The sequence below is a fragment of the Bradysia coprophila genome, unplaced genomic scaffold, assembly GCF_014529535.1.
Source record: "Bradysia coprophila strain Holo2 unplaced genomic scaffold, BU_Bcop_v1 contig_350, whole genome shotgun sequence".
NCBI lineage: Eukaryota > Metazoa > Arthropoda > Insecta > Diptera > Sciaridae > Bradysia > Bradysia coprophila.
The window spans coordinates 9,074,851-9,089,629 of record NW_023503608.1 but is presented as its reverse complement, the minus strand read 5'-3'; the positions used below and the strand labels follow the sequence as shown (position 1 = coordinate 9,089,629).

The following is a 14,779-nucleotide window of genomic DNA, read 5'->3' as shown; positions in this document are numbered from 1 at the left end:
TTGATACTTTCTGATGTCAGATCAGCAGATTTTGTTTCGTTTCTAGCAGAGCTAGGATGGAAGAAGTAAAAAAAAACTGGATTTGCACATTGAAAGTTTTGGTATATTTTATTTTGCGTTTTACACGAGGGCTTAATCATAGAAAAAGCTAGAAAAAATTTTCATTGTTCAACAGTAGAGTTTTTTTGTTATTATCAGCGCTTGGTAAAATCGACTTCAGTTTATTTACACTTAAAGTTACCGTTCGAATTCACATTATGCCTCCAAAGCGATTCTTTTAGCAGATGATTTTTCTGGAATTAAAAAATTAACATTTTGAATTATTTTGAATATCGGTGAATTACATGCTAGACAGAGTGCATCCCAGTCAATCTCAGATCATTTTTATACAAAGTATTAAAATTATGAACCATGACCGTTAGGGGGGTCCAAAAAATAAAAGTGTCGAGGAAGTTGGCGGACCCCTGGGAAAATAAACCTTTATGGCCTCCTGATAAAAATTGTATATGGGGCCGATGCGATCCGAGTTGGTTTATGGGTCGCTCAAGGACGAAATGTGTGAAAAAACACTGAAATTTTCCATACATTTTTTCCATTACTTTGTATGAGAAATTTTTTTTAACGACAATATCAAACTTTTTTGGTCCAGACAACTTAGATTAGATGCAAAAGCAACAAAAATGCGTTGGTTCCACTTTTTGAAATTTTTATATCGTCTGGGCACACCTAACAATATCGATATAGACAAAAATCGACATATAATTTCCAAGTAATACAAAGTCAGGCGAGGTCACTATTTAAATTAAGTGTTAGGTGTCGTTGTAAAGGTAATGACAGTGGCTTTCTAACGAGCCCACACACAATAAGTTTCAAGTTGGTGTCTTGACGTAACAGTCATTTGAAAATTGCCTGAGTTCACGACCCTGACATTTTTGCACCAAAATCGATTTCTATATAGCTTCAAAAAATTGTTTTCGAAAAAATTTCTTTTTGCAATGAAAGCTTATGCCATAAGCTCTCGTTAGACATGAATATATCCGATGCACATCCCATAAATGTTTTGGAAGAACCCAAAGACTGAGTGAACAGATTACGAATCTATGACTGACTTGGGAGCTGCGAATGCACTTACAAATCATTAAATCGGTCTCTTTGGATTATTCTGAAGTGAAATAATCCAACTCACCTTAAGAAGTGACCTCAGCATCTGTTAGTTACGTTCAATTTTTCAGTAACCCTCATTTTCGTGGTTTTTCACATATTTCGTCATTGCGCGACCCATAAACCAACTCGGATCGCATCGGCCCCATATATATTTTTTATCAGTGGGTCATATAGGTTCGTTTTCCCCGGGGTCCGCCAACTTTCTCGAAACTTTTATTTTCCCATACGATTCTGGACCCCCCTAATGACCGTATTGATTACGATTTTTTTCTTCCAAATTTTTCCCATATTTTATCAGGTTTTTCTAAATTTTCTGATTTTTCTTTTTGAAAATTTTGGAGAAAATGTGGGAAATTATTATTATTCTCAAAAAAGTCCTTATGGTACCGTCAATCAACAATTCAACAGCGCATAAACAACAATGACATAAACAATCAGCAATGCTGAAAAATTGCGTCAGCACTTAGCACTGCCCAAAACTGTTCAAGATTTAGTAAAAAATTACCGAAAAATAGAACTACAGATAACTTATATGTTCCAACCCTCACTGTCCAGCAAATGTTATTCTAATATTTTGCAATTCTTTAGAAAGAAACACAAAATATCTCACGCAAAATTAGCCCAATCACCGAGCTCTGTCTAAAAATTCATATTCGTCCCGACCACCCTCAAACGTCGAAGTGAAAATATTTCCCTCACGACAAGTCATAATGTAATATAATATAGCCTTACCTTTCTCGGCCTTCCGTCGTTTCTCTGGCAAATCGGTAGGAACGTCCGGCAATTTTTCCGATAAGTCCTCATCCACTGGAACTTCCTCGTCTATGCCTGTTTCCTTATCAGCTTCTTCTGATGCCACAAGTTCATCCAATTCAGCTAGTACCGCATCCTCATCATCTTCCGTCAATGCTCCGCTCAATATCGAATCGATTTCCTGTTGCTTCTCAACGCCCTCTTTCGTCTCGTCCATTATCCGTTCAATTTCGTCAATCGATAGGATTTCATGGACCTTTTTCAGGGCAGTATTTCCGACCTTTAGCCCGTCGAGCACTTCTCTTTCTACTTGGGCGAATTCAATGTCGGACGCTAATTTTTCCAAATTTTCCAGTTGTGAATCGGTGTTGGTCAACAATTTCTCTTGGTACTTCTTTTTGCGTAGTAACATGCGAGCTCGACTATGGAAAAAGCAAAACATGAAAAGTGACACAATTTTGGGAGCCAGCGAAATCACTTACTCTTTGCGACCAGTGGCCAGACATTTTTTCGCTAATTCCCTGTCCTTTTCCAATGACAATTCGATGCGTTTTTGGTATTGTTTCAATTTGTCCCGTTGTTGCTTCAATTGCTGGGATGATTCATAACAATGCAGTCATCGTAAATCGTATCAATGTACGCAGATAATACAAGTTAAACGCACTCACCAGCACAGCTTTGTCATGTTCCGTTATCCTACTCTGGGGTTTCTTTTGTTTGCTGAACAGGCCTCCCATTTTCTATAAGTAAATTTCTAAAATTTACTGAATTTTGGATCCAAACTCTGTTTTGTTTTGGTTGCGTTTTTTTCTGACCATATGACATGACGTTTTTGTCAAAACATGAATGACAGTAGTGGTTGTGTAGAATGTACTATATGAATGGGCACTAAATTCAAAAATTAGCTTCCCTTGCAGGGCTCTTGGGGTGTATAATGAAGTTTTAGTTCAAATCATTCGACGTTAGTATCTCAACTAAATTTTCTGTGTTTTGAATTTCAATTAACCAGTAAAAGTAAGCGAAGCAACTGGTGTCTAAACAAACTGTATGATAAATATTCGAAATTTGATATTTTCGTTGAAGATTTTCACCGACATCATCGGATATTACATGATTTAAAGCGAAAAGTATTCCAAAATAAAAACAATCCATGAATGCAACATCTTTCTCTTTAAAAGTTATTCAATAATTGTACATTCCGAAATGTAGTCATAATATTTCGAATAGAATGATAACTGTGTCATATCAGTTGGCACTTTTTCTTAAAGCGAAAATAAATTTGTGTAATCAACGCACTTCAAGCATGAGTGGCAATGGTACTCTAAATATTATACTGATACTTGACAGTGTGTCACACAATTGGAAAACACTGTAAAACACAATTTTATACAAAATAGTACTTTATTTGACAGCTGTCAACTATAATCACATTTGCTTGGAGTGTGTTTGTTCTATCAGTAGTCCGTTTTTGAAAATTGTTTATTCATTGCATTTCATTATAGGTCAAATTTGTGGCAATAATTCCGTTTAGCTATGACAGAAATGCACTTTCTAAGTTTAAAACTGGTTGAGAGAAATCTTGTATGCTGTAGTGAGCATTAATTACGTTGTTTCATTGTTTTGATCATTGAAATGTTGCAATTTGTACATCAAATTTTCCGCAATTTTAATTTTAAAGGAGTGATATCTACCAGCCAATACGAAAACTAACGCCACTATTTTAGTTTCAGAATTTTGTTTCCTTTCTCAATTCGCCCATTCACTGTGGCGACTGTGGCACACATATTATACCCACTATATTCTCCACAGATGTCTGCTCTTTCTATATTACACTTTCATCGCGCAGACGTGTAATATGTCATTGCAAAGCTCTATATACTTCAACCGAACGTTGAATTGAACAGCAGATACTTTCTGGTCTGTTGGCATTGTTCAATTTGTATTTTTATTAAATTTTTAAATAGAAATGAAAATAATTTAGCAAGTCTCAAGTAGCTGTAATTAGTAAACGTATAGACATTTCAAAGTCATCCAATGCACTAGTGGGCGTTGTTTTTCGTGAATTTAAGTGATTGATTTTTGTACCATTGCACACATTACACTTTAAAAGTGATATTCAATTCAACCACCCAACTAAAAAAAATCATCGTTTGAAAGGAAAGTGGATTGATTTACCGTACACTCATTCATAACATTGTATCCAAGGCTCGGTGGAAAAAAGATTTTTTTTTATTTTTGTCATTCGGTTCCACTCAACACAAGATACTGTCGCAACCAAAGTGAATTGTGTGTGTTGAAATTTATAGTATTAATTTAGACATCTCATAATAAATAGTGTGTGCGGTGTGTAACGTGTGGTTCCAAAAGGAAACTTCAAAAAGACGATTAAAGTGAATCTTATTTTTACCACTTAGTTCAAGCAATAAATAGATCTATCAGAAAAGAAGAAAAAATGTCAGTGAATTTAAGAGCAGTGTATGCGTTCGCAAGAGAAATGTACCCGAAGAATGTCACCACGGATATTCAGTATGGAACAGCCGGTTTTCGGACAAGGTAAACGGCCTTTTTATGAACAGTAAATTTTTAAACATTATTTGTGTATAGGCAGACATAGGTCTACACCATTTACTAAAATTCACTTTCCAAACACGAAAATAGCACCGTAATATCCTGCTGTCCAACCACACAGACAAGATTTAAGTACAAAATATATTTTCAATTCACCAACGAAAAAGATGAATAAGATTAAGCGATGAGTAACCAACAAGTATTTTATTATGGGCTTGTTCTTTTTCGATTTTTCCATGAAATTGGTGGCTATATTTTGCTGCGAACTTTGTTATAGACATTCTCTTTGTATACATTTTCTTATCTCTGCTCTATTTCTGTATGTACAGTACATGTACCGTAAACGTTATATACATATATAACTCGCAGATAGGTACACTTCTTTTCGATTTTCGGTAAAAGTAATACTTTTTATCGCAATTAATTTAATTATTCTCATAAAATATAAACAGCAAATCAAAGTAGCTTAACCGCCTTGATATTCAAAAATTTATTGAAAAGAATCACAGAAAATAAATAACAGATAAGCATATGCATCGCTATACGCAGACTGTGGGTGTTCAATGGGGAAAAAAATAGTTTATCATTTTTCGGCTTTATATTTCATGCAACCGAATAGAGGCACTGAACTCAACGCTAATCGCATGAGATCAATTTAAATTGTTGACTCTTTCATATCGTCGATTTATAGCGCTATATATAATGTAGGGTGGCGCGACACTTATGTATGAACGTCGTGCTTGATATTAATGTCTTGCCAGTGGCGGATCATTGTCCCGAATCAGCAGATTACCAATGGTAAATAAATTGACTCATCGGACACACAAAAGGATAAGTAATGTTGATTCTTAGAAAGAATTGACTCTAGCATTATTTAAGACTGTTCAACCTCTCATATCGTACGTCGATTAATTATTTAAATTCAAGTTTCCGTTTCAAATCAATGAAAGATTTCTATCATGATTCTGCGTATCAAACAATCATTTCGCGGTAATTGGATTACAATTTGTTGAGCAGACTTAATTAACCTGTTACAGACGACTGTCATCTGTTATCGACAACAACAGCGATAATAAACGACAAGGTCTGATTAATGAGGTTTTGTACAGCAAAAATTATGTTCAAAAGAAATGAAGTAAAAGATTTCTGAAATCAATCTCTGAAAATCTTTGAACAAATGAAGTAGTAGTTTGAATAATAAAACTTTTAACAGGTTAAACAAACTCGATATTCAACTTGTAGCGCAATGCACTGAAACTATGTGGAATCCGTGATATTTAACGCTGTTTTTCTTATGAAAATGTAAATCACAAAAGAGGTTCCCGTTTGCGATATGCATATCAGTGCAACATTCCAACGATTTCGTAGAATTTGGTTTGTTTGTTAGAAATTCAGCACGAACGTATCGTTGCATAACACAAGCCTTAATTTGCCATTAATGAATCGATAATTTCAACACATCAAATAATGCTCATGTCGAACTGATCACCCTATTCCTCTACTGTGCGCTAAAACAATTAAAGGGTCGGTCAGCATTTAGTGATGTCATCATTTTTTACTTTAGCTGTGTAATATGTTACCCACATGTTACTCACTATAAGAAATCTGATGAATGTTTGTTTGTTATGTATATTTATGCAATAATAATTGCTCAACCAACAATTTATTTAGTTGGAGGATATGATGAATGTTTTCCTGATAAATGTATCAGAAAAATGTCGTCATTAAGGACAGCAGCCGACTTAAAAAAATATTCCAATCAAGCAAATGATTAATGTTACTCTAGTCACAAATATACTTTTTCATCTTCCGGTTTAATTCCAATTTAGAAATTACTAAGATCACACGTAAAATGTGGAGAAAAAAAATCACTCAACTTGAAGAGCAACACACTCTCATTTGTGACTTAATTTCCAACCGAAAAAAAAGATAACCCTACTAGTCAGACTATTATTACTTTACTCTGGTTAAATTTAGACTTTTTGGTATGATGACCTTTAAAATAAAACGAAATTTTATTTTAACCATTTCAATTCCATGTAATTTTAAGACGGTTCATTTAATTGCTTTCATTGCGAATAATTTCTTTGCTAGAAATTCCGTTCATATAAAATAACACTTTTAGACAATGTCGTTCTAACTAATAAATTATGAGAATTAAAATTAAAATGTTGTTTGGCAACAGCCTCTTGCCATTTGTTGGAACTTTCGATTTTTTTCTTTGCTTTAGCATCTTGGACCAAGTAATAGTATTTTCTAGAGAAACGCTATATTCCGCGAGGAATTCTTTTTAATTTTCAGCTTAGAAATAGTAGAATCGAATTGGATTTGAAATAAAAATTTTGATGTACACGGGTGAGACTCGAACTCACAACCTTCAACTTGCCGGGCTGATGCTCTATATGTGTTTAGAGTTTCTGGAAAATATATCGATATGATGTATACCAACTAACACATCTAATGGAGATTGAAATACACATTTAAGAAACAACATGCACATCATGTGTTCTACCAACGATTCAAAATTGGATTTGAAATTTTAAAAAAAATGTCCACGGTAGCTCAATTGGTTAGAGCATCAGCCCGGCAAGTTGAAGGTTGTGAGTTCGTGTCTCACCCGTGCACATCAAAATTTTTATTTCAAATCCAATTCGATGCTAGTATTTCTAAGCTGACAAGTAATAGTAGATTGTCATTACATCCTCCTCTTTATAATTACGTTTGAGTAAATTATTTTGGATTCATAAAGTTGACCACCATGGGGAAAATTTTGAAATTATGTTAAATAGATTGTGAGACTTTTATTTTGACGAGTGTGCTGTTTGCCGATCGAGCCGAAAGCGAGGGATGTAACCACGCACTTTTCAAAATAAAAGTCTCCAAACCATTACGTAGTATATTTTATACGACTTTATATACTTTATGTATCTGTTTTACAGGTAGATAAAGTGGTTTTTCTCGCTAGCAGATAAAATATAGTATGTAACTGCTTCCAAACTGTTATTTTGGCACGTATGATTATAACCCTTGCATTCGGCTCGGGCTATAAACTTCCCACTGGCCAAAATAAAAATTTGGAAGCAGGTACTTAACACATTGAAATTAATTGCGGCTTGCCAACTTTCAACAACCGGGACTTTACTTAAATAGTGGAGGAATGCCTCCTTCAAAACTGAATTCTAGATTTTTAGAAATTTATTTGGAGGCATTCCACGACTATTTAAGTAAAGTTCAGGGTGCCGAAAGTTGACAAACCGCAATTATTTTGAATGTGTTAATGTACTAATTCGCGGTCCCTGGAAACGAGTTTTAGCACCGCTATTGTCATTGACTTAAGACGAGCTTCCAGGGTGCAGCGAGTAAACTACTGTTCCATTTGGGTATGGGATCAGTACTTTGTGTTATTTGAGTCAATCGATAATATAATTTAGATAATCATCTTCAGTCTACAAATAATGTCACTGCTTTATTACGTAATCTAATTCGTTTTGAATACTATGCACAATCCTCCGATCATAAAAAAATTAAAAAATATTTTTAACATCGACACATACAAACAGAAACTCGATATCTTTACACTACAAGAGTGACTTTGACATTATTTTATTTTCTATTTCAATAAAAGAATTAATTGCTTTGCATAGGGGTTCGGGTTATATTTAGAATAGATATGCTGGATCGATGCGAACTAAACAGAAACTGCATTCAAATGAAAAAATTTGAAATAGAAATATGTTCGTGCTGTAGAAATCAGATAGTTTTGAGCTGCATTTAAAGTGCTTAAAGAGGATACTTGAACTAATTTAGATTTATTTGATGTTGTAGAAATTGCAATTTTGCTAGATTTGTATAATACAATTTATGCTGTCTTGCTTCAGAAGTGTCAGCAACAATGTCTTAGAATACAAGGAAATCTTTTTGTAGAAGAAGGAAAGCAGTTAATATTAAAGAGGGATTTTTTTGAAAGTGGACCAGGCTCCGTCGGAGCTATTTTTTGCGACGGTTTGTTCATATGCCCAGATAGCCCTTGGTCCCAATAGTCCAAAACCGCAGTCGTTTAATTTTCATGTTTGCGTCTTGGCTGGTGGTGAAGGTGCAAAAGTCGAAAAAGGGTGTTTTTTATACGTGATTTACTGCCGCTGCAGACGATGGACACACATGTGTGGCGGCTCGTTGGATAGGTACTGTCCAGGAGACCCGGGGCAAAGACAGATATCAAATGTGTGCTCAAGCACTATTCAAAAATAACAAAAAGTATGTATCAGTCAAAGGCCGCAAATTTTGATGAGCTTTATTAGGTGATATTTTGTACCTGGTGACTGTTGTTGTACAGATCAGTGGTTGCCCTGATAGAGGCTTAACCCAGCTCTACAATTATACCTCAATTGCCATAGAAGTGAAAGGTTTCAGGATACTTTTTTGGGTATAAAGCAAATGTCTTCCTTCACTCGAAAGCAAAATATTGATTTTCGAAAAATACACGAATTATGCTATTTTTGATGTCTGCATCCAATGATCTAACCATAAACATTCTCCAGGTGCGAGATATCACCTTTTGAAGTTCATCAAAATTTACGGCCTTTGACTGACACAATATTTTTGTTATTTTCGAACAATGGCACAGAACATGTAAGATATCTATGCTTGCCCCGGTTCTCCTGGACAGTACCTATCCAACGAGCCGCCACACATGTGTGTCCATTGTCTGTAGCGGCAGTAAATCACGTATAAAAACACCCTTTTTTCGACTTTTGCACCTTCACCACCAGCCAAGACGCAAATATGAAAATTAAACGACAGCGGTTTTGGACTATTGGGGCCAAGGGCTATCTGGGCATATGAACAAACCGTCGCAAAAAAATAGCTCCGACGGAGCCTGGTCCACTTTCAAAAAAATCCCTCAAACTATTTTCAAGGCAATAACTCAGACTCACCTACACTCGTTCCAAAGTTGTCCCAAGTTGAATATTACAATGAAGCTAGTTAGACCAGACGAATTTCGTTTAATGATCATTAACTTTAGAAAACCCAACCAGGACTCGCACCTAATCCCTCAAACCTATTGTTACAGGAACGACAAATTGTATTATGTAATGTACCGTATGGGACTACTGGCAACGTTGCGTTCCCGAGCGAAAGCTGGTCAAACTATTGGCGTAATGATTACGGCTTCGCATAATCCAGAACCTGATAATGGCGTCAAATTAGTCGATCCCATGGGTGAAATGTTGGATCAGAGCTGGGAAAAATTGGCCACAGACTTAGTCAATGTAACCGACCAGGAATTACAGAATGAAATTTCGCGAATTATTGAGAGCGAGAAAATTGACATTGGTTCCGCGTCTTGTGTATTTGTTGGCATGGATAATCGGTATCATAGTCCTGGTTTGCTGAAGGCCGTGGAAGATGGAGTATTGACTCTGAAGGGGCGAGTCAAATCATTTGGTATTGTGACTACTCCGATGTTACATTACTTTGTTGTATGCTCGAACACATGCAATGCGTACGGTTTAGCTACTGAGGAAGGATATTACGACAAATTGACGACGTCCTTTAAACGATTAAGGGGAACTGAATTTGAACGAGGAAACTACAAGAATCGATTGATTTTCGATGGTAAGCTCTATAGTTTTAAATGGAAACCTTGAAAACAGATTGACAAAATCCATCCAAAAACTCAGGTGCTAACGGTGTTGGAGCTCGAAAGATGTTACGATTTATAAAATTCATGGATAACAGTCTGGGTATTGAGGTGTTTAACAAAGGAGAGGGCAAAATTAACCATGAATGTGGGGCTGATTACGTGAAAGTGCGTCAAGGTTGTCCAATCGGTCTACCGGAATTAGAACCAAACACACGCTGTTGTTCGGTTGATGGCGATGCTGACAGACTCGTTTATTTCTTTACCGATGCCAATAATCAATTCAATTTACTGGATGGTGATAGAATAGCAACTTTAATAGCTGGGTAAGTTTTCAAACTTCTTTAGCGTGAGTCCATAGTAATTTTGCGAGTTCCATGTAGATATCTAATGGATCTGGTCGGTAAATGCGGTGTCGAGGTTACTATTGGATTGGTGCAAACTGCTTACGCTAATGGTGCGTCAACTGACTACATTCAAAACGTTCTTGTAAGTGTGACAGTACCTTTTGTACCGTTAGTGATTCGGTTTTCACTTCCTGATTTTCATTTTTAATCCTCAGAAAGTACCTGTTGCCACAACGTCTACGGGTGTTAAACACTTGCACCACAAAGCGACTGAATTCGACGTAGGCATTTACTTTGAAGCTAACGGTCATGGTACGGTCGTATTCAGTAATAAGGCAAGAAAATCCATTCATGCCGCATCCAAAAACGTTGAGTATGTCAAAACCAGACTATTGATTCAATCGAACTAATCTCTGGATTGAGATCTAATTTTCCAATTTTTGTTTCGTCTTCAGCAATGATCTCAACGAAGAACAGGTTGCGGCCGCCAGAAAACTGTTACTCACAATTGATCTGATCAATGAAACGGTTGGTGATGCCATATCGGATATGTTGCTGGTGGAAACGATTCTACATACAAACGGTTGGGACGTCAAGGATTGGTTGGCTACATACACCGACCTTCCAAACATCCAGCAAAAAATTTTGGTCACCGATCGTAATGTGATACAAGTGACGGATGCAGACCGAAAATGTGTTACACCTGACGGATTACAAGACGAAATCGATCGATTGGTTGTTAAATATCCGAAAGGGCGATCATTTGTTCGACCGTCTGGAACCGAGGATGTTGTACGAATTTATGCTGAAGCGGCCACAAGAGAGGTAACTTTTGAATTCGAAATTTTCCTTTTGAGTTGCATTACTAATTTGGGGTAACTGAACATATAGGACACCGATAAACTGTCATTTGAAGTATCGCTGATCACATACAAAATGGCTGGAGGCATTGGACCAGAACCGGTGTTGGCACCACTTTCCCATATGTAAATGGACATAACTTTTTGCTAAAGAATATTGACCGCTAGAGCGAACTTTATATTGAATTTGTTACCGTTTTTTTTAAATCTAAAAACTAAATCTATGGATAAGTTGTCTCTAAAGGGAATTCGCTTTCACAATTACATCGATTTAGTAATAATAAATGGGCACAATGTGCCATGCTGTAGTTAGAGCGGGAGCTGTAATTGTTGCTAAATGGAAAATTGGAATGCCGAGGACGAATGTTTTGTTGAATTGAGCGCTGGGAATTTAAAATTTCCGTTTTTGTTTAGATTGTTCATTCCACACGACCACTTTCATAAAGAAAAAAACACACTAGAGAGTTATCTATCTTAAGTATACCAATATTACAACTGCCAGGACGTACATTTATGAGCTCATTTGACTAAAGAAAAACGTTTTTTTTATTAAATTGTTAACAAAAACTTTAAAAACCAATAAATTATTAAAGAAAAGGAAAACTTTAAACTAAAAACGAGAGTTTCGATCTATATTTCGTTTTCTGCATGGTATACCATCCTTTTTTTATTACGAAATTGTAGCTGAAGTGAAAAACCGATCCTCATCCGGTCAATGCAGAATTGCAAGAGTTAACGGTGTCTTGCGGATCAAATTAATTACTGGAGAGTGAATTTGAGTAACATTATGTAACACATACCAATTAACCTGAAATATACGGCTAGCATATGACCAGTATTATTATCGAGTCTAGTACTTCCATCTAATAAATGAAAAAAAAATTACTTCCATCAATGAAAGTATTTTTAAGAGTGATATCGCCAAAACTTCAGGTGATTTTTGTAACTTTGGGAACAAGCGGTCTCCGATTTTAATGAGTGATAGCTCGTTGGATTCGCCTTTTAATTCTAGGAAACACGTATCTTTTACTTTTTCGAAAAAAAATTACTTTCTGTGAAAAGTGTTCAAAAGTGAACACATGTCAGAGGGTACCGAAAACAGTTTTTCGACAATAACTCAAGAAAAAATTATTTTAAATTATTGTAATGTTGTACGAATGTCGGCCTTGGAAAGACCTACAGGTAAAGTATACGCACGGCTTGGTGCGAGTAGATCCGCGAGATTTATTATTAAAAATATAGTGAATGATCAGAGAGTCCGCCTTCTCTGCAGCTTCGATGTTCCGCGGAACTGAGTATGGGGTGTTGTAGCTGGCCTCACCCACTATCGTCCCACATATAAATGAACCCAGTACTTTTGTGCTGCAAACCTACCGAAGTCTTGTAAAAAAAGTTGGTGCCAAAATGCAGATTTTTTCCTTCTTTCTGTACGCCCAACTGCTGAATCAGCGTCTGGAACGCTTCTACGGGAATAATTTCATATCATCTACCATTCTGTTTCCTTATACGCTTCGCTATGTCGCGAACATAGATCGTTACAACATATCCAGTGTTAGTAATTCGAGTGAAAATTTTTTAAATTTTTCTAAGCGGATTTTAGTCAAATAAAGTGTTAGCGTATAGCGCATGATCTTAGGACTCCGGAACAGTAATTAGTTTTTCAACCGGACCAATATTTGCTACGGGGTATTTTGTAACGATATATGTTCGCGACATAGCGAAGCGTATAAGGTAACAGAATAGTAGATGATATGAAATTACTCCCGTAGAAGCGTTCCAGACGCTGTTCCAGCAGTTGTGCCCACAGAAAGAAGGAAAAAATCTGCATTTTGGCACCAACTTTTTTTACAAGACTTCGGTAGGCTTGCAGCACAAAAGTACTGGTTTCATTTATATGTGGGACGATAGTGGGTGAGGCCAGCTACAACACCCCATACTCAGTTCCGCGGAACATAGAAGCTGCAGAGAAGGCGGACTCTCCGAACATTCACTATATTATTAGTAATAACTCTCGCGGATATACTCGCACCAAGCTGTGCGTATACTCTACCTGTAGGTCTTTCCAAGGCCGACATTCGTACATCATTACAATAATTTAAAATAATTGTTTCTTGAGTTATTGCCAAAAAACTGTTTTCGTTACCCTCTGACATGTCCTCACTTTTGAACCTTTTTCACAGAAAGTAAATTTTTTTTCAAAAAAAAATGGCAGATACGTGTTCGCTAGAATTAAATGACGAATCGAATGAGCTATCACTCATTAAAATCGGAGACCGCTTGTTCCCCAATCACCTGAAGTCTTGGCGATATCACTCTTAATCGGTTGATTTCAAATCTTATACCTCATTTTTTTAAACATAATTTTTGCTATATAAAAGACCATATTAATCAGTGCTTCTCATTTTTTTTTGACGTCGTTATCGATAAGAGATGAATAGCTGTAGGTGATGACAGGTTAATTAGGATTGATTAGTTCTGGTGAATATGACCGAATTTTAGAAAAGGAATTCAACACATCAGAAAAATCTTTTCAGATCGTAGGAAATTGTTAAATTCGAGTCTTTAAATCCGATAGTTTCCGGAATATAAGTAATTACCAAAATTCAAACACTATCTCAAAGGAAAACTTGTAACCAAGGCCGTTACCCTATTGATTTTAAGAAGGTTTTAATAAGGAGCAAACTTATTGTCTGCTGACTCTCAAATCAAACTTATGAGCTGCTTTGATAAGAAATCACCGGATTTTTGTGTGTTTAAAAAAAAGCGTCTACATACATTCTGGTGTACGATATTCCGAAAGAATACGAGCCCTTTATCGAGAAGGATCATAGCTTTTCAATCCACTACGTTTTTTGGAAAAGTTGGTTTTTAGTCAATTTATTTTTGTTTAGAAAAAACTTTCTCATTTTATGTATTCAATTTTACGTATGGATTTACTCAATTCCGTGTACAACCTTCATTACTTCATTCGACCCAAGAAAATTTTTTATCCTTTTCTTACGGCTACCACATGCATCCACATGCAACAGTGTTTGATGTGGTTGAAGGTTCTCGAATAGACCTTGGTATCGTCGAATGTTTAGAATGCGTTGACGGTTTTGACGGTGCAGTTATAGTGACCAGAATCGAATTCTCCCAAATGATTTATGGTTACGACTAACTCGTACGTATCAGCATTGGCATGGTGATTACTTTGTGTTCCCTTAGTCGTATTACTACTAACTTATTAGTGGAATCGGCTTAATTGAACCATCCAGATTATTTTGCATTTTAGCTAGTGTGCTGAACGGGACTCTAATCTTGCAATTCTCACAGGCATACAAGTTGTCTGGGTCTGAGTCGAAGCTTCTTCAACTGTTGATGTGCTATTTTCGAGGCTATTCTCACACACGAGGCATGTTGTCTGGTTGGTCATATTAAGTTTGAATTTCGATGTCATTGCATTA

At 36.1% G+C, this 14,779-nt stretch overlaps 2 protein-coding genes across 2 annotated transcripts; one reads left to right on the top strand and one right to left on the bottom strand.

Moving 5' to 3' along the window:
- Positions 1 to 157: 157 nt before the first annotated feature.
- On the bottom strand, positions 158 to 2,814 carry LOC119080782 (charged multivesicular body protein 6-A). Its single transcript, XM_037189351.1, has 4 exons — positions 2,586 to 2,814; positions 2,400 to 2,509; positions 1,897 to 2,339; positions 158 to 293 (listed from the first exon to the last, which is right to left on the bottom strand). The coding sequence occupies exons 1-4, from the start codon at positions 2,652 to 2,654 to the stop codon at positions 256 to 258; spliced, it is 660 nt and encodes a 219-aa protein (XP_037045246.1). The 5' UTR covers positions 2,655 to 2,814; the 3' UTR covers positions 158 to 255.
- A 932-nt stretch (positions 2,815 to 3,746) lies between these two features.
- On the top strand, positions 3,747 to 11,464 carry LOC119080703 (phosphoacetylglucosamine mutase). The gene is made up of 7 exons (XM_037189162.1): positions 3,747 to 4,470; positions 9,557 to 10,101; positions 10,167 to 10,452; positions 10,510 to 10,615; positions 10,689 to 10,846; positions 10,929 to 11,298; positions 11,365 to 11,464. The coding sequence occupies exons 1-7, from the start codon at positions 4,370 to 4,372 to the stop codon at positions 11,461 to 11,463; spliced, it is 1,665 nt and encodes a 554-aa protein (XP_037045057.1). The 5' UTR covers positions 3,747 to 4,369; the 3' UTR covers position 11,464.
- The last annotated feature ends 3,315 nt before the right edge of the window (positions 11,465 to 14,779 follow it).

What these genes read in the sequence shown, in the direction of transcription:
- LOC119080782 (XM_037189351.1), bottom strand. Translation starts at nt 2,654, where the DNA reads ATGGGAGGCCTGTTCAGCAAACAAAAGAAACCCCAGAGTAGGATAACG. An exon ending in CTGGCCACTGGTCGCAAAGA is followed by an intron (nt 2,340 to 2,399) that starts GTAAGTGATTTC and finishes CTTTTTCCATAG; the next exon opens with TCGAGCTCGCATGTTACTAC. An exon ending in ACGACGGAAGGCCGAGAAAG is followed by an intron (nt 294 to 1,896) that starts GTAAGGCTATAT and finishes TTTTAATTCCAG; the next exon opens with AAAAATCATCTGCTAAAAGA.
- LOC119080703 (XM_037189162.1), top strand. Translation starts at nt 4,370, where the DNA reads ATGTCAGTGAATTTAAGAGCAGTGTATGCGTTCGCAAGAGAAATGTAC. An exon ending in ATAGCAACTTTAATAGCTGG is followed by an intron (nt 10,453 to 10,509) that starts GTAAGTTTTCAA and finishes AGTTCCATGTAG; the next exon opens with ATATCTAATGGATCTGGTCG. An exon ending in GCCGCATCCAAAAACGTTGA is followed by an intron (nt 10,847 to 10,928) that starts GTATGTCAAAAC and finishes TTTCGTCTTCAG; the next exon opens with CAATGATCTCAACGAAGAAC.